Below are 19,736 nucleotides of genomic sequence, written 5' to 3'. Positions count from 1 at the left end.
TATCATTAGTTATGATTTATAGTTGTACTAGATACAAAAGTTCGACAAGTTTGAGCCCAATATATATTATTCCATTTGTTTTTAATTATTTATCCACTTTAAGAAAATAATGATTGACATAGTAAGTTTACTATTTTATTTCTATTAATTATGAAGTGGATGAATTAAAAACTTAAGATTTTCAAAAAGTTCTACCTTTTTCAAAGTAATTAATTGACGGCATAATAGATAAAAAAAAATTGGCATTTCTTGATTTGTCAAAATGGACAAGTAATTAGGAACAATTAAAAAAGAAAAAGTGGACAAGCAATTAGGAACAGAGGGAGTATATTATTTGTTTTAATTTTATAATCTTGTTGTCAATTATATTTATAATATTTTAAACATAATATATATAATACGTATAATATTTTAAGAGTCCTAATTTGTAAGCAATCACAATAAACCTAAAATGACTAAATTATCCTCAAATGTAATGGATATTTTCAAGAAGCACACACATCGATTGAGACGTGTGTGCTTATTCCCTCTTATATATTAATAGTGGATAACTATTTTTAAACTAGTTACATTATATGTTATAATAATAGTTTTTTATTTACATTTATTTATCTGATTTTGATTTAACACAAAATTAAAGATGAATTTGAGGTATGTGGTGCGGATTTTCTAAAACTTATATGAAGAAAAAAAGAATTACTCTTATTATAAATTTAATAACAAAATAGTTACTTGATGGAGCTCATAAGAAGTTCATGTGCACAAGCTTTTGTTCTGCCCATCCCAAGTGCACATGAAAATCGGATAAATTTTCACGCAATTCAATTAATTTTACTAAACACATAAAAAAGCTTCAGTAGAAAGAAATGTAAGCAGTAATATTTGGAAACAACAGATTCAATGACCGATAAAGCTGCCATGTAACGTACTACAAATTCTAATTGATTTTGTCATGGAAACTTTATAGTACTAATTATTTCCACTATCCCTAATTACTTATCCACTTTTGAATTGACACATCTGTTAAGAAAATAATTATTAATAGTGAGTTTATCATTTTATACTCATCTATCTCAACACTAACGCCAAAGAGCAAAACTTATATTCCCTCCTTTTCAAAAAGCAAATAAAGATTTTTTTTAAAATTTTTTAATTCTAAATTAAAGTTATGTTGAATGTATCAAAATATTTTTAAATTTTGGAGCCATCTGCGATCCCTTAAAATTGTTTGCATAATTCACTTAAGCACTTTAATCATGACTTGTACCTATTGAACACCTAAATTATTTAAAACATGTCTCTATTAAGCACAAAGTATTGATGTGGTAAAATAAGTGCATCTCACCGCATAGAAGCACGTGAACATGTCCCAATTTTTTATATATATTTTCTGTATTAATAATAAACTTGTACCTTTTTTCCTTCTAATGACACTTGGCATTGCATTAATTAAAATAACTAAAAATAAACTTTTATTCAAAATATAATGTCTTATAATACTCAAAATGAAAGCAAACCCACCCCACCCATGTAGGCTATACCAGCAATGGTCTTCTTCTTCGCCTCATTTTAATCATTTTAAACTTTGTTTTGGTTCTTCATTTTTGTTTTTCGCTCTTTATAAAAAAAAAATTGAATTTGCTAATCAAATTTGCAAGAATGAAAAAAAAATCGGACATCGGAGTTATAAAGGCAACCTTCGCCCATCTCTATTTTCGGTCACTTCGATCAACAAACATCACCAGCCATTAAAGTTATAAAATAATATCAGAAAATGCGATATAATTCATTTGAATCCTCATGATTTCTCTTCGTCATCGATTTTGAAATAATTTATCAACGTCAACTTATTTTTCACGAAAATCTCAATAATCACTCCATTAATCTATCATGCTTCATAATTTATTTCATTATTTGCATTTGACTTAATTTCCACAGCTCATAATTTATTATAAGAAGAAAAACAAAAGTGAATCTCTTCGGAGGAATAGAAAATGGTGGGCCACATAAATAAAAAAGTTATTCTTTTTAAAATAGACTAAAAAGAAAATTAGGTTCATTATTTCTTAAACGGACGGAGTATTATGTTACTCTACCATATATATATACTCTTCATATATACCACATACTTATATGTCACTGTATTATAATGTATCACACTTTTATTTAGTGAGATACATGTGATATACTGAAATACAATGATAAAATTTGTGCAGCTTCAATTGTTCAGTTTCTATTTTGAATTTTCTTTTATATAATACTTCTCTGGTTTAATTTATTTGTATGGCATTTTTATTTTTATTTTATGGTATTAAACATGTCGCACAGAAAGTCAAAATTAAAGTGTTGTTAAAAAAAAGGGCAAAAGAGATGGTTATTTGTGATTTAAAATAAGTCATAGGATAAAATGAACATTTTAGAGTTAAATTGTTATTTTCTTCGTCCAAATTCATATGCTATTGTATAACTACAGAAAATTTAAGAAAGAAAGATTTTTTTTAAAAAATTATGGTCTAAAATGAATCATAGTTGTTTGTGTGATTATATATCATCTTATTAAAGATAAAATAAACATTCTAAAATTAAATTCTATTAAGTAAATGTATCATTCTTTTTTAGACTGACTAAAAATAAAAAATATATCATATAACTTGAGATATAAATAGATTTAAAAAAAAAAACTTGAGATATAAATATTTATCTTACATCGATTAATTTGAATTTGCATAGAAAATCTTATCTTAAAAATTAAAGTTCTCAATCAAAAAATACTTTTACATCTATATTCACATTCGAAATCTTTTATTAGTATAGTATCAGCCACCCAACGACTACGTGGGAGAATTAATTGGACCGACTTTACACTGCTGGAAATTTATTCTATTGGTTCACAATGTGGACTCCTCCATCTGAACACACTGTAATTTATATAAATATATAATTTTTTACTAAACAAAAGTTTTAAAAATATATGATCAGAATTTCGAAAATTTTAACGTTCAAAATGTACTAGTATACAATTTGAGACACAGAAAGTATAAACCTCCGTATTAATATGATGAAAAAATATTGCTTAAGTCATAGGCGAACTCAGAATTTGAATATTTCGGGTGCACTAATATTATCTTAGCTCAAATATGAACTCTAAGATAAACTTAAAATAAAAACAATGAAAATAGGGGTCTAGCTGGATTCGAATTCAGGTCTCGCAAGTGATACCTTTGGCTTGTACCAGTAGCACACCATCACTCTTATACTCTTATAGGTGCATTGTTAATTATATTTTAATTTATGCCAATTTCTCAAAATAGATATATATACATACAAATAATTTTTTTTTTTGAAATTAACGAATACACGTGCATCCAGGTGAATCCGCCTCTTGCATAAGTTGTCACGAAGGGAGTGGTTTATTCGGTTTAATAAGCGACATAGTCTGTAATATGTTTTGTTCTAAAATAAATTGTCCACTTCATTTCGATCTAAAAGAATGTGTAAATTTTTAAAAGGACGTTCACATTTTGATTCATGAACAATTTTATAAAAATATTATTCCCTCTGTTTTAATTTATGTGACTTACTTTCCTTTTTAGTCATTCCTAAAAAGAATGACACATTTCTATATTCAGTAATAATTTGACTATAAAATGTCTATTTAACCCTTTAATAAAATGATTTACAGTCACACAAATTTTTATCATTATTTTGAATCACAAGTTTTAAAAGTCTTTTTTTCTTTTTTAAACTCCGTTCCGAATCAAAGTACCTCACATAAAATGGGACGAAGAGAGTATAAAGTGAGAAATGACAACTGTCTAAGTCTGAAGACTCATTTTTAAAAGTAAACCATTCTATTTAGAGGATGACTTTATATTCAGATTTAAAATCAATTTTTTTTATTAAGGATGAAGAAATACTTATACGAGTAATTTACTAATATTGTATCGGCCATTTTTAAAGGAAAAAATTTAAAACTATTTTTTGTGGCTATATTATAATTTAAAACTATTTTTTTTTGGATATATTGTAATTTAGTTTTTGTATTTGAAGAAAAAAATTGGGTCATCTATAATAAATTTTAGAAGAATATTAACAAAATTTAAATAAATTTGACCATTAAAATAATAAATCTAAATTAGTCATTGAAACAAAAAAAAAGTTAAAAAATAATAATATATATTTGAGGAGGATTAAATATACCCATATTCATTATATTTTTTTAAAAATAATTAAACTAAAACTATTTTTTCACTTCCGGTAAAGGAAAAGGGTATATGTGAGTCATTTGTATAACAGTAGGAGTATATATGAGTCACTTTTATAACGAGAGATATATCAGCTCTAAATGACAAAATTGAGGGTATATCAGACCATTTTTCCTAAAATTTAAGTTCACTTTTTGAACTGTATCTGCACACTGCACACTGCACACCCACTCAACACGTTACCTAATAATTAAGCATTCTCTCCTTATCTATTACCTTGACTTGACGTACTACGGCTTCCACGTGTCGATAGACACTATTAGAATTTACGAGATTTTATATTTTTTTTCATTCTAATTTATATAAGTTAATTTTATTTGACATATATAATTTAAGACAAAAATAAAAATTTTAAAATTGTGATCTAAAATAAGTTATAGATTATTATTATAGTTATAAATTTTTTTAATAAGAATAAAATTGACATTTAAAATTTAAAATGGTTATTAAATATACAGATATATCATTCTTTTTGAAACTAACTAAAAAGATACCTATCTAGTCTTTGGAGATAGAGTTGAGAGGTTCATTTAATGTAGAAAAACATTATTTTCTGTCCCATTTATATGATTTATTTTTCTTTTTATCCGACTCAAAATGAATGATATAATTTATATTTAATAACAATTTTAACTTTTTAAAATGTCAATTTTACATAACTTATTTTAAACTTTGCGTAAGTTAAATTAAAACAAAAATATTATTAATATATTATTAATTTTCTTTGACTTCTTTTTCGTACTTTTAGTAAAATTTTAACTGTCACCGTGCTTCGTAAAACTCGTACTGCGAATGTTCAAAATCTGTTTGATCTCATATTAATTAATTCTAAACAAAAGCGACTCCGTAATCGAAATTTATCACTCCACCACAGCCACCACAGCCAACGTGATAAATTTCACTATTCTTTATTTATATAATATATACATATGAAGTCCAACAACTGACTCTCCTTTATGTACTGCTCACTGCCTCCAGTTTTGTGAATTTATACACAGCTGAAGCTTACTGATCATTATATACAACTTCAGAGACACAAAAATAAGGTCATGATACGCAACGAAAAAAGTTGAATATATATATAAAATACACAAACATGTGGGCTGAAGATCATCTTCACCCTTTCAATTTTAAGATCATAATTAGTATTTAGACTTAGCCTGGATTTGGTATTTCAGGTACAAATGATACTTTATACAGGGTGCCGCCGGTTATTCACCTGGAGCCAGCCACTGCAAAGGCTATTTTATTTGACAAATACAATGATAAATCACTAGAGAAAACTCAGGGTCACCCTCTGTGGTGGAAGGTCAGACATTTCATTCACTTTTCTGTTTTTCTTCATCCGAGCTCTCTGTATTCGTATTACTTAGTTAATTAGAAGGAAAAAAAAACATGAAAGATATCTATTTTTTTATATCAGAAGAGCAGATTTGTGAGGTAAGATTTACATTTTTCTCCAGATGTTTCTTTTCCTTTTGCAGCAGTTTTTCCTGCAATAATTAAGGGGTATCAATAATCAGAAGCGGAGCCAGAATTAAGAGTTTGAAAGTTCTAAATTTTAGGACAGAAGAGAAAAATATTGTAAAGCATGTTGATAGTGGGGTTTCATACCACCCACAACACTAGTGGTCAGAAGTATTTTCACTTACCATTGAACTGTAAATTAATTTTGTTAGGGATTTACTAGTTAATAACATATATATGTATTTAATTTTCTGATATAAATACAGGGTCTACGATAAGCTAGTGGGTTCGTCCGAACCCATGAACCTCCACCTAGCTCCGCTTCTGTGTATCATGACACATGCGATCTAATGGAAAACTAGTTTTCAGGATGTGCCGATGGAAATGAAAACATACCTTCTCATGAAGAGCCTTAACAAATTCAAGCATCAAATGTGTCTGCACAAAACAAAAACTATTTAGAGTTACTTCATTCTCAGGTACTAACTAACTGAGAATCAGATTATAAAACATTATAATTTAGAAAGACCTTTCTAGATCTGATTTGTATTAGAGAAGTTTGAAGTTCGTTTTCCAAATGGATAAGGTCAGTCACAGTAAGACCATCAGCATTAGTTTTCTCGAGTTGCCTGTCGAATTGAGACAGCGGATCAGTTGTATAAGCTTTAAGAAATAAAAGTGGAGTTTAAGATCAGTACCTTTCTGTTTCTTCTAGTAGTTCTCCCGTTGTCATGCTTGAGTATTTAGAGTGCTATATACACCTCAGAATGATCAGAAAACTTTCAGCATAAAAAATGTATTTGATTATTCAAGACCACATTGAATAACACTCAAATGATAACTGTGGCTACATTGCAAAATACGCAATGAATCGATATGATAACTTACTAATCAACCGTATCAGCTACATGAATGAAAAATCCAGGATTTGACAAAATACTAAACATGTCTAGCATAAGTCATTTTAGTCGGGCAACAAGATCCTTTTTTTTTATAGATATATTTAGTTGAATAGCAGCATGATCTACGATGCACTATGATGAAGAGTAAACATCATTTATAATTTGGACCTTTCAGTCCTAGAGGTGGCACACTAAACCTAACATGTAATTTAGTATCTTCGGACCTAGTAAAAATGCAGGAAATTACATGTATTTCACAACATCTGGAAATAGTTCCAGCTAGATATTGATCTCTGACCAGTTCAGGCAATGCATCATTTATTTTTGGGTAGAATACAAGTTCAGAGTTACTTAATACTCATCAGAGCGAGGCAAAGAATAACCAAATTGATTGAGATCTTTATATATGCAAGATAATGCACTTATTTCAAGTATCTAGAGAAAATCTAATTCACTAGAATATAACTGGATAGCAGTCAACTAATCAAATACCTCTGCAGCCTGGATTTCTGCTTCGACGTGAGTTTCGTATCGTTGAAGGATCCCTGTCAGACTGGAATATATATCATCAGATATGATTGCTGGCGGGTAAGTATAAGGAAAATGTTATGAGCAGACCAATTTGTGTAGGGTTTTAAACTAGAGTGCTTCAGAAAATTCTGAACATATTTTATGATGTTATATCTCTCATTGAGCATTAGGTACTAAACCATCGAAAATACGAGACCCTCTGCATGGATACCAAAAGGGAAGCCCCTTTTAGTTTAGTAGTGTATATCATCAGTCACTTCCACTGGAGAGAGAACGTTAGCTTTCTTTCTACCTTTCCCCTCTTTTATTTTCTTCTATAGGACTCTAATGGTAACATTTAGAGAACTGATTAGTATGGATCTCTTCGTCCAGCCTCCCGACCATCCACTGGCACCCCCTGACCCACCCAATGCTCTAATGCAAGCTTTCGTCCTCTGGTTCAGCAAAATTCCCAATCCATGATTGGCCTAACTCAGCAAATTGGGAATAGTCCCTAGTGTTGATAACACTAGGTGTCGAGGAAAAAAGTTTGTTTACAGCACAGACCATATGACCTAGTGGATGGAAAACCAGTGGTCCGTTTCACGGAGGAGGAACACGCAATGCTTGCTGAAACGTGTCGATGGATTGTCATCGGTAAGCTCCCAAGAAGAAAGAATCTTTTTGGATTTCCGTAGGACCATATCCCTCTGTTCAGATAGGGGACTAGGATCTCAATCACTTCTTGATTGACTTTGCACTAGAAGAAGACCATAGGAGTGTCTATAGTAGGAAGTTTCTCCTAATCCTTGGTATGCAAATGAAGATCTGAAATGGACTACAAACATCCAATTCAATGTGGAAACCATCTTAGTTGCAATATGGATTAAATTTCTAGACCTGAGATGGCATATTTTTGAGTGGGATGCTTTGTGACAAGTTGTGCTTCAATAGGCATACCCATTATAATTGATAAAGCAACACTCGCAAAAACAGGACCTGCTACAGCTAAAACAAAAGTGGAGATTGATATCACCAAGGCCACTTATCTACGAGGTTATGATTGATATCCAAAATGAAACAATACCTGAGATTGGAAAAAGTGAGATACGACATGCACATGCAGATACTAGGAACCAGACCATCCAGGAGACCAAAGATAGGAAAAATAGTAGTACTATGGCAATCAATAAGTATAACCAAGAAATGCAGGCGGACAACAACTTGGGGAATATCTCAGGTAATAGTCAAATAACTACTGTTGGAAAAGGGTAAGGAAAGAAGAATAGGAATATTACTATGAATCAGCACATGGCACAAGAGAGTGATACTCAAACCTCCCCAAAATAAGATAAAAAAAGTTGAGACAATAATAAGTGCTAAGGATCCATCTGCCACAACGAACTCGAACAGTGGTCCCATTCAAATGAAGGACCACTTCCAACTCAGAAGTGGTCGCTAAGGGAAAATCTCATGACAAAATGAGGGAACCCAAAGTCAACATCGACAAAGCTATATGTGTTTCTGTATGTGCATTTAAACCATTTAATTCATGCGAGTGGACAAGCATGAGCCAGGTCAGATAGATTTGGAAGTATTTAGTTGGACCACGAGGGCCGCTTTGTTTGTTTTTGCACTGCTTGATACTTCTTATTGATATGAGCATGTTGTGATGGTTAATTAGATGTTCAGCATTTATCATCACTTGATTGAGTATGCACTGATAATGCTTGGTAAGAGGCTAGTTAACTTGTGTGGAGGATACCAGGTAAGACGGGATAGTTGTTGCACTGCTCGAGATAGATAAGTTAGGAACCTACGCACCGAAGATGGGTATGGACGGACAAGTCATGCACCTATGCTCAATAGCAGTCTGTATCGGTGATTTCTGTTCAGTTGCTTTACTTGTATATCATTATTATACTTATTTATTTTGTTTTATGCCTTTATGAATTACCAATGATTTCTAAAGACTTGCCCAAAGAGTAAGCTTAGAGGCAAGTCAATGATCTTGATGGATCTTTAGTCTAACGTTTGTTGTTGTTTGGGTGTGTGCAGGGGAGCAGATGGTGGTGGTGATCAAGTGGCCGATCAATGACTCCAATGTTGATCAGTCATTCCAGTGGGAACCCACATCCTTAGGAGGAGGTGCACGTGCATCCGCTAACGTTGAAAAAATCATATATATATATATATATATATATATATATATATATATATATATATATTTTGAGAAACTAGCAGAACCTAAAATATAGTGAACAATGCACCCATGAAAAGTATAGGAGTATCCTTGTGTTGTTGGTATAAGCTAGAGAAACCACCCTTGAGATCGGGGTTCAAATCCCAGCTAAAACCCTTTTTCATTATTTTTATTTTAAATTTAGCTTAGAGCTCATATTTGAACTAAGGTAATATTGATGCACCCGAAGCCTTCAAATCCTAGGTTTGCCTCGGATTCCAGTCGAGATGAGCCTCCAATAGATCATGGAGGACTCTTCCTCTTAGTAGACTTAGCACTTCATTATTATATATATATATATATATATATATAGCCGGTTTAAGACTTTATTCCTCTTTATTCTAAGTTATCACATGTTTTAACTTAAGAGGGTTTCACCTTATGAGTAGTATCTCGTTGGATGTCTTACGGCCTAGGTGCCAAATTTGGATCATGACAACAAGAAAGGAAGCCATTCAATAAGCTTAGTAAATATCAACTAAGGTGGTGTAATCATAGAGAACAAAATCCAATATGTAAGCCATTGTGATAATCTTAATAGGATTTGATCTCTATAACCCCTTGTTGAGATACAAAATCGGATAGATTTTACAACTGAAGGTTTATGGAGCATTAAGTCATTTGCCATGTGATGACCTCAGACCTACACCTACACAGTGGCGGATCCAGGATTTCTGTGGAGGGGGTTTGAAATATAAAGAAGTAAACATGTGAAAATTGCAAGATGAAAAACTAAGCGAGATAGGAGGAAACTAGTAATCTGAATCCAATAAGTTTAACTTGCCTTATCATGCCGCGTTTCATATTTTTTGCTTTTACCCTATTTCATTGAGTTTTTTTTAAACATAGTTTTTGTGCTTTTTTCTCTTTTATATTGCAGTGTTCTACTCTATTTTTTGAATTTGTTTAAATTCAACCACTAAGATATTATAATATATATTCATAAGCTAAATAATTGACATCATCGATTTTTTAGTTTATTTAATTCAATTTACTAGGTTAGTCATTCATGAAAAAGACAAATGATGAATAGAACAAATAAGTTTAGTTTAGTTTTCATCTTTTTAAAATTGAACTGAAAAAAAATAAGAAAGAAATACTATAAAATTAAGGGGAGGGGGAATCAATTAATTATATTTTATTAAAAGATTATTCACGACTTTTAAATTTCTTCATTCGATTAACTTTAATTTAATTTATTTTATATAATATTTTTTGTAAATCAATTTTAAATTTAATAATAATTCATCGTTAGTCATGGAAAGAGACTTATGTAGAAATAAAATGAGAAATATAATTAAGAAGAATAAAAGACAAAAGTATCTAAAATATGTCTAATAAATTTAAACAAAGATAAATTGAGAAAAATAAATAGCATTGAGAGAAAAATAATAAAACTTTACATTGAACCAAAAATAGTGAGGCATTTCATTGAGTTGGGATTTGAGCTCGAAACCAGAGCTCATTCCGCCTTTCAAAAACAAAGAAATGGAGTTGGATTTGATCCCAAAACAAGAGCTCATTCAGCCTTTCAAAGCAAAAAAACAACAAATGGGAAAATGTTGCACGTGGGAATGGAACCCAAACCCTCTCGGTCAATGTTGAACCCTTAGTCGTTGAGCCATGTTTCTCTTTTGTTTTGAGGGGGTTCATTTTAATATATGTACTCATAAAATCATAAATAGACCTTATATATACCTTGTAATTTTTCGACGAGGGGGTTCGGGTGAACCCCCTGACCTCCACGTGGGTCCGCCCCTACACCTACACCTTCAAGATCGTTTACGCATGGCCAAGCAAAGGGGATAAAGTATTGGGACTATTATAAATGAAGTGGAAAGTGTTCAATGGTCCGTTAGAGGATCCCATCTTATGCTACACACTACTAGAATGGAAGGAAGACCGAAAGTGGAGTTTGGAAATGATTTGGGAAGCCTTGGACAATTGTCATCAAATGTAGATTTTGTGTTCAGGTAGATTACAGTGATCAAACTCAAACCACTAGTAGCGAGAAACTGGGCATCGTGATCACATCGTCACAGATGCAAGTAAGTAAATACTCCAAGTTGACTTTCTGGCACAAAAGCATCACGAACATGGAACTGCACTAAGCACGAACGCATAAAAGGACCTTATATCACCATATCATGATCTCTATACATTTGACCACTATGCGTTAGCAACAAAACATAGAGCCCAAGTCATATGGGCAATCTACCGAACACATGATAAGCATCAAGCTCCAAAACTCCCAAACAATGGTGTTTCTCTACACCAATCCTTTCCCTTAGCCAACAAAACACACAAACCTCATGTGAGGCCAACCAAGTAGTAAATCCCAAACACCACAATCCTTAAAACAACCTACACGTCTCACATGCAATGGTGTCCATGAGGACTCTTGGCTTTCGATCACCATCTCATGAGTCTCGACCTCAAAATAAGCTTTGGATGCTTAATATAAGCCCATGCAGGAAGTCAAGAAGAAGTGCTAGCCTCAATTGTTATTTTTAGCATTCATGTAGTTAGACATTTCCATAAGAGACGTATGAACTTGACATGGAGTCATGATAAGCACATAGGAATGAAAGCAACAGCTAAGAAATACATAGTCATGAGGGATACATCTCATAGAAAATTCATAGCATTATATGGAACATGGGTTACATAGGCTCATAAAAGAAGGGAAAACATCGATGAGGAAGTCATGTCATAACGGGGAAAGTGAGGGCTAACCTTACATACCTCAACTTTTCTCTTAAAATTACTACAACGGATCAATTCTTCTTTAAGGCTTTAACCTACAACAGTCACCCATACTTGGTAGTAGTTGAACTCTCCAGAAGAGTAATGACACTTTGGGGATAATATTAGGATTATTTTAGGCACTTCATTGAATAATTTTGCTTTAGTATAAATACCCTAAACTCTAGCTTATTTTGATAATCTTGTTATGAATTTGGCGAATCATCTTGTGAGATTTAGAGGTCATCTTATGAATTTTTCCAAGGATTTGCAAGAGGTTAGCTTGCTCTTATGGATTTTAGTAGGTTTTGGTGCTTCTTTGATTGTATTTATAAGCTAATTGATTAAGATTTCTTATTCAAATCATCACTAGCATTTTATCAAATATTGTGTCTAGCTATCTTTTGTTTTCTTAGCTTAAATCTTTATAGGAATTGATTATATGAAGGAAAAAATATCGTTTTTTAGTTTTTCAAATTTGAGTAGAGTTTCTAAAAGATTTTTGGGAGATTTGCTTGTGGATTGTATTGATACTGCAACTAATTTGTGCAAGTAGTTGATTTGTTTTTTGCTAGTAATTTGAATTTGAGCTAGAAAATTGCCAAGACCACCACTATTGAATGCTTCAAAGTTGGTTTGACTTGAATTCAAGGTATAGTGTGGGATTTGAGTGGTGTAAAAATTGGTTGGGAACATTTGTAAGAACTTGTATCCAATGTTTATAGTTGATTGGAATCCATTTGAATCAAATTTGGGTTAAGAAATCTGAAGATGAGACAACTACCTAGGATGACCTAAAGTTACAAACTTGATAAACTTCCAAGATCGTGACATTCAACACCGTGATTGTGAAGGCCAAAGCTTAACTATGGTCTTAAGTGTTGCTACAAAACATTTCGTAGTGAAAACGAGTATCTAGATTGGGTGCCCAAAATTCAAACATTGTGACAAAAATCCAAATTGTCCTCAAAGCGATTAGTTCTCCATTGCCACGAGAAATATTCCACGGTAGCGGAAAATAAATTCCAGCATTGCTGTGATCACATAAGGCAATTCAACACACTATTTTTGGTTTCAAATATGTGATTTCTAACACTTTTTTCAAGTTCTTTGGTTATTCTAAGCTATTAACACCTGGGGGTCATTTGGTACAAACATAGATAATGGAGGGATTAGTAGTGCATGAATTATTTTTTGTCAAGTGTTTGATTCATTACTTTCCACTTAATCTTCTGTTTCATTTAAAACTCTACAAAATTTATTTCCTATTATACCCTTGTGTTATTATAAGATTGTTTATTTCATGTAATTGGGTCAATGTAGATATTATTATTTTTTGTAGGATTTTATATTCCATTTAACTAGTTACGTCAAATATATATATATATATATATATATACATAAAATTATTATTAATTTTAAGGTGTGATGTACAACTAAGGAGATCATTGATGGCACGGTATATTTCTAATTTTTTGTTGGTCAAGTATATCTTAAACTTAACATAGATTTAAGACTACTTAAATTGTTCAATACCTAAAGCTTATTTAAAAAAAAAACACAAATAGTTCAAGTGGTTAATCGACAAACTATCTTGAATAAAAAAAATGGAGAAAAAAATATTAGTAAAATCATTAAATTACACAAAACGGATTTGGAGAATTAAAAAATAACATTTATAACCATTCCAATATAAATAAAAAGGAAATTAAATTACAAAAGAAATTTAGGAAAAGAAATAAGGGGATAGTTTAGTGATTTAGGGGTCTTATCCAAGGTTTGTTAAACCTTGGATTAGTTATCCCTCCATTTTGTAGGGATAAGATAAGACCACATATGGTGAATAAGCAATGCATGGATTAAATTAAATAAAGTAACCAAACAATGTATTAGATGAACTAAATTTTAATCCATGGACTATTCTATCTAATACCGCCTACCAAACGGGTCCTTGGTAACTTATTTCTACTTGTGTTTAACTAGTTCTTCATGTGAAGCTTAGGGCTTGGAAATTTTAGGAGGCAATTTTGGAAAAAAGTCTTGAATGAAGATCCAAAGAGTGAAAAAAAAGTCAAAACTGAAAGAGTGATAGATGAGTGATTGATTGAATCGAATCGGTGTATATGCACCAAGGGGGTAAATGGTGAGGATTTTTGTCTACTCACTTCATACGTATAACTAACGGTGGACAAACCTCAACTTTTAGAGGTGAACCATCCCCAAGTGATGTTATGAGACCTCTTATAAAATTGAAGGGCGTTTGACAACATGAACCGGGGGTGAACAATTTGGAGGAATGAAAAGTTACTCCTTGGGTTAGGTACAACGCTATTCAACAAATCCAAGGAGTTGGCACAAGCATGACCCCGACTATTTTCCCTACCAGCTAGCCAACTACATCGAGTGTTGCAACAAAGGTCAGACCACGTATGTTAAAAGAGATGAACCCTTCTAAGGCTACCCAAGTCGCCCTCCACCATCATCACACTATCCATAACCAACAATCTATGCTGCACTGACTCCCCAAAAAAATTTGTCGCATCAGGTCGAATCCTCCACAAAACACTACTTTTGGAGTATCAGACATGCGCACATCGATATTTTTTAAAAGTCCGAGCAACATAGCCAACAATAACCATATGAACAACCACAATACCAACACCATTACAGATAACCCTACTAACAACTATATCGAACACCAAAACAATTACTTTGAAGGCAAGCAATGGGGTTTGTTCATCAAGAACCTCAACTAGCACAAGAAGAACCAATCAACCTTAAATGAGTAGAAGATAATGCTCAAATATGAAATGAGATATCAAGTTTAACCAAGTTATGGAAAACCTAGGTACAACCATGATGAACATAAAAGAGGGTTGAACAACATCACTGTCACTCAACTATGTTGACTTTGGAAAACACTACCAAATGTGAGCAAGTTGAGGCATATAAGAAATGTAATTAGGCTATATGAGCATTACGTTAATCATGATAACATTGAAGGAAAAGAGAGACAAATAGCAAAGGTTGGTGAATAAAAAAGGCTTTCTAAGATTGATGGTTATTTACTTATAAATGGTAAAGTGTATGAACCTCAATATTCTTGGATAAATATAACTTATAACTAAAGAGGCACATAGTGAGGGTTTAATGAGACATTTTGGTATACTTAAGCTTTAGCTATTCTTTAACAACACCTTTTTTGATATGGGATTTCACTAGGTTTGTTGTTGTTATGTTGAAGTAACAATGCTCAATTTAAGGTACAACCTTAAGGGATTGTATACACTCCCCTTCCTACTCACAACACCTTACATGTTTGACATTTTCATGAATTTTGTGCTTGATTACCTAGCAAGAACAAAAAAGGGAAGAAAGCATTTTTGTGGTAGTTGATAGATTTTTGATCATCATTTCATATTATGTCATAAAAGTGATGATGTGCTCCTAATGTCCTTGATTGCATAGGGTTCATAACACCATTAATAGTGATAGAAATTCTAACTTTCTTAGCTCTTTGGAAAGGGTTATAGATTAAGTTGGGCACCGAATTGAAGTTCAATACTTCTTGTTACGCGCAAACGGATGCCTAAAATGTATTGGTTAATAGGACATTAGATAACATACTTAAGGCCATGGTAAGGGTAAACTTAGTTCTTGGGAGAACCACTTACCTATAGTGGAGCTTGCTTATTATTGTACTATTCATTCTTCTATCGATATGTCACTATTTGAATGTGTGTATGGTTTTAATCTTCTCTTCCCTTCGAATTTGTCTCGAAAAATTATTGTGAGTTTAGATGCCAAGAAGAGAGTTGAAACCATGAAGAAAATTCATGAGAATGCTAGAAGGCAACTTGAGAAAATGAATACCAAAGCAAACAAATTAAGAAAGAGGATAATAGAAGTTTTGACCAAAGTAAGTCACTATTCAAACTAATTCACCAAAATAATATGTTTTTTTGAAAATTTACAAAACTAGACTAAACGTATTTGGTAGTAACATTTTAGGTATTATTTTATTCAAAAACAATCAATGACAAAAAGACAAAATTCTGACAGAGTAAACATATATAAAACATTACTATCAAATACGTTTTATTGATTCGTTATTGACAGTCACGTTTTAAGGCTAAAATGTTACTGACAATAATGACTCTTTAGAATCCAATTTACTCCATTAGTTACTGTCACCACTCTTGTTAAATAATCTCTAATATTCAGGAAGAACGTAATTCATTTTTTCAAGCGCCTCTTTCTTGTTAAATTTTGAATCTTTATCTATTTAAAATTGAGTATTCATAGTAATAGCATTAGGGTTTTGGAGTGAGGATGTCCATCTTGAAGTGCAACGAGAACGTTTGCTTCTTGACCTGCTGTGACACAAGATTCATCGATAGTGAGATTAGTTGGAAAATTACTGAATGAATCTTCTACAAATTTCGATACTCATTCTAACTCTGCTACATATCATCACTCTGTAATGAAAAAGCAGAAAAAAAATGGTACTAAAAACAATAATTTCTCAACACATGACACACAAGAAAATTCTATACTTAATATCAATTTAAGCTTTTAAGATTGAATTGATGTGGTGAATTCAACATGGTATATATAGAAATACACTTTTATTTGGTCGTATTTTAAGTACGGTTGAATAAAGAAGTCTGAAAATTCTTAGAGAAACGCAAGGTTGCCTTTGAAGTCGTCGTCGGAATTGGAAAGAAGAGCGTCGTAAAAATTGGTAGCGGAGTTGTGGGAGTGAGGTTGGTGGTGGCAGACGGGGTGCTATTAATGGAGAAAATTTTGTCATTAGAGAAATCGAGAACGTTTCTACTTAAAGAGTTGTTATTGTCGATAACGTATTAGCTTTAAAAAGTGACTGTGAGTAATGAATTAATAAAACGTATTTGACAATAACGTTTTATATCTGTTTACTCTGTCAGAATTGTCTTTTTGTCATTGATTAATTTTGAATAAAATAATACCTAAAACGTTACTACCAAATACGTTTATTCTAGTTTTGTAAATTTTCAAAAAAACATATTATTTTGGTGAATTAGTTTAAATAGTGGCTTACTTCGGTCAAAAATTCTGATTTTTGAACCCGGAAAATGAGTTTGGAGTCATTTGAAGGGAGAAAGGTTCCCACAAAGAAGAAAATAAGCTACTACTAAGGGAAGAAGGCCCTTCCAAGTTCTTGAACACATTAATGATAAACGCTTGTAAGATTGATTTTCCTAATGAATTTCCTAGGGCATGATTTATTCAAACATTAGTGATTCATCTACTTTTGTTGCAAGTAATACAAATTTGAGGACAAATTTGGATGATGACCCCTAATCTATACCTACAATACCATTCATTCGTACCAGACAAATTAAGAATATACACACACTTGGTTTGCTCTTAATGTAGCAGAAAGTGTTCAATGATGCTTAGGAGGATTCCATCTTATACTACAAGAGTTGGAATGGTAGGAAGACAGGGAAACAAAGCACCATATCGCGATACATATAAACTGCAATAGCAGTGATGATTAGGCAACAATTGAACTTTCCAAAAGTGGCTAATGACACTTTGGGGCCTATCTTAGGGTTATTTAATCAAACACTTTATGTTAGGTGTTTGCTTGATTATATTAGGGATGATTAAGATTTCAGATTCGAGTTATTACTCCTGGTGTATCAAACATTGTTGTTCTATATTTTACTTGTTTTCTGACATTAATAGTTGAAAGTTAAAAATCGATTTAGTTTCAAACAATTTCAGTGCGCGCAACACATCTTTGAATATCACATGCAAAAATAAAATAAAATACAGAATAATAATGAAGAAGAACCTGTTGGTGCTGGAGAATTCATGGAGCTTGCCACGATTAGAGATTAAAACAACAGCAACATCGACATCACAGAGAATGGAAATTTCTTTTGCTTTCTTCATTAAACCTTTGCTGCGTTTACAAAACGACATTTGCCTATTACTCTTCGATTCGATTCGCTTTATCTCCAACTTCCTTCGACCCATTCTACTTTTTCTAAGCCCTAATCGAATAATAATTTTCCAGAAATTTTCATCACCATTGCTCCGGCCAGTTACCATTTTTATGCTTTTACTTGTCCCGCTCGAATCTCCATGGGTCCAACAACTTTTTATTTTTTTCAGATTCTGACTCTTTCTGTTTTTTTTCTTCAGATTCTGACTCTTCTGTTTCAAATTATCAGTAAATTTGGTACAAATACAATGGACACAAAACTATGCTTGAAACGGTGACAGTTGGCTTCAATACGTGGCAAGGTGCCCTCATGAATACGTGGAGACAACCGCATCAGTTTAAATATAAAAAAACTGCACCGCTTAAAAAATTACTTCCAACATACAAATTAATATACCCCTCCTTCCCATTACCATTTGTTTAGAATTTGTGGTCTAAAATAATTCGTAGATATTTTTATGGTTGAAAATTATGTATTAAGGATAAAATGATATTTTGAAGTTAATTTATTTCTAATTATAGTAAGATAACATTCTTTTTAAAACGGACTAAAGAGGAAAGGGTGTAGTATAAAATGGAACGAGGGAGTAATATAAGTCCAAATTTTGATGGTTAAAGTTTTTTTATTTTGATGATGTAGTCGAACATTATTTGTATTTGTACAATTTAGAAATCATATAAAATATAGTATAACTTTCTGTGTTTTAATTTATGTATTACTGTATATTATTTAGGTATTAAATTTACTAAAGAGAAGAAAAAAAATTAAAAATTATAATCTACAACACTTTTTAATTATGAGCAACTTTCACATATAGCAAACACAAAATTCATATTTGTATGTTATAGCAAAGTTTGCATAATTGCGCTCTAGCAAACATAAATATGTATATTTCGCTATACAAATACAAAAGAAAGCAGTTGTATAATCTGTTTTGGTATACATATACAAAAAGATCAATTGTATAAAGTGAGAGAGGCGAGTGAGCAAGCGAGATCTGGGAGAGGGGAGAGAGGGGAACGAAAATATATGTAGATATACAATTTTCACGCATTTTATACATTTGCGTTTTTGTATAAAGTGAGAGAGGCGAGTGAGAGAGCGAGATCTGGGAGAGGGGAGAGAGGGGAACGAAAATATATGTATATATACAATTTTCTCTCGTTTTATACAAAGTCAAACACATTTTATACAATTTGCGTTTTTTGTATAAAGTGAGAGAGGTGAGTGAGAGAGCGAGATATGGGAGAGTGGCGAGCGAGATCTGGTAGAGGGGAGAGAGGGGAACGAAAATATATGTATATATACAATTTTTTGTCGCTTTATACAAACACAAACACACTTTATACACTTGCGTTTATATAAAAACGAGAGAGGCAAGGGAGAGAACGAGAGTGGCGAGCGAGATTCACCAGGAGAGGGTGAAATAACAACAGTATGCTATGAGGTACAATTAAATCAAACTATATTTATAGCATTTAATTTAAATTAATAGTTTGCTATTATATACAATTTTCCCTTTAATTATTTATGTTTTTATAAGTAATTATATTAAATATAAAAAAAATTGAAATAAAATCATTTTCAATTACAAAAGGCCAAGATTTTT

The 19,736-nt window shown here is 31.9% G+C and overlaps 1 protein-coding gene across 1 annotated transcript; it reads right to left on the bottom strand.

Annotated features, from left to right (window-relative positions):
• Positions 1-5,538: 5,538 nt before the first annotated feature.
• LOC125820336 (agamous-like MADS-box protein AGL70) lies at positions 5,539-18,158 on the bottom strand. The gene is made up of 7 exons (XM_049499774.1): positions 17,974-18,158; positions 7,127-7,187; positions 6,431-6,483; positions 6,262-6,361; positions 6,129-6,170; positions 5,717-5,758; positions 5,539-5,619 (listed from the first exon to the last, which is right to left on the bottom strand). The coding sequence occupies exons 1-7, from the start codon at positions 18,156-18,158 to the stop codon at positions 5,539-5,541; spliced, it is 564 nt and encodes a 187-aa protein (XP_049355731.1).
• Positions 18,159-19,736: the final 1,578 nt, after the last annotated feature.

Source organism: Solanum verrucosum, unplaced genomic scaffold (genome assembly GCF_900185275.1).
Source record: "Solanum verrucosum unplaced genomic scaffold, falcon-dt-bn FXZP01000229.1, whole genome shotgun sequence".
In the NCBI taxonomy this organism is placed as follows: Eukaryota; Viridiplantae; Streptophyta; class Magnoliopsida; order Solanales; family Solanaceae; genus Solanum; species Solanum verrucosum.
The sequence above is the reverse complement of the archived record's forward strand: the minus strand, read 5'-3'. Positions and strand labels throughout refer to the sequence as shown.

Coding starts and splice junctions, on each gene's coding strand:
- LOC125820336 (XM_049499774.1), bottom strand. CDS start 18,158: ATGGGTCGAAGGAAGTTGGAGATAAAGCGAATCGAATCGAAGAGTAAT. Junction 5,759..6,128: donor TTAAGGCTCTTCATGAGAAG/GTATGTTTTCAT, acceptor TAATTATTGCAG/GAAAAACTGCTGCAAAAGGA. Junction 5,620..5,716: donor AGAAACATCTGGAGAAAAAT/GTAAATCTTACC, acceptor ATACGAATACAG/AGAGCTCGGATGAAGAAAAA.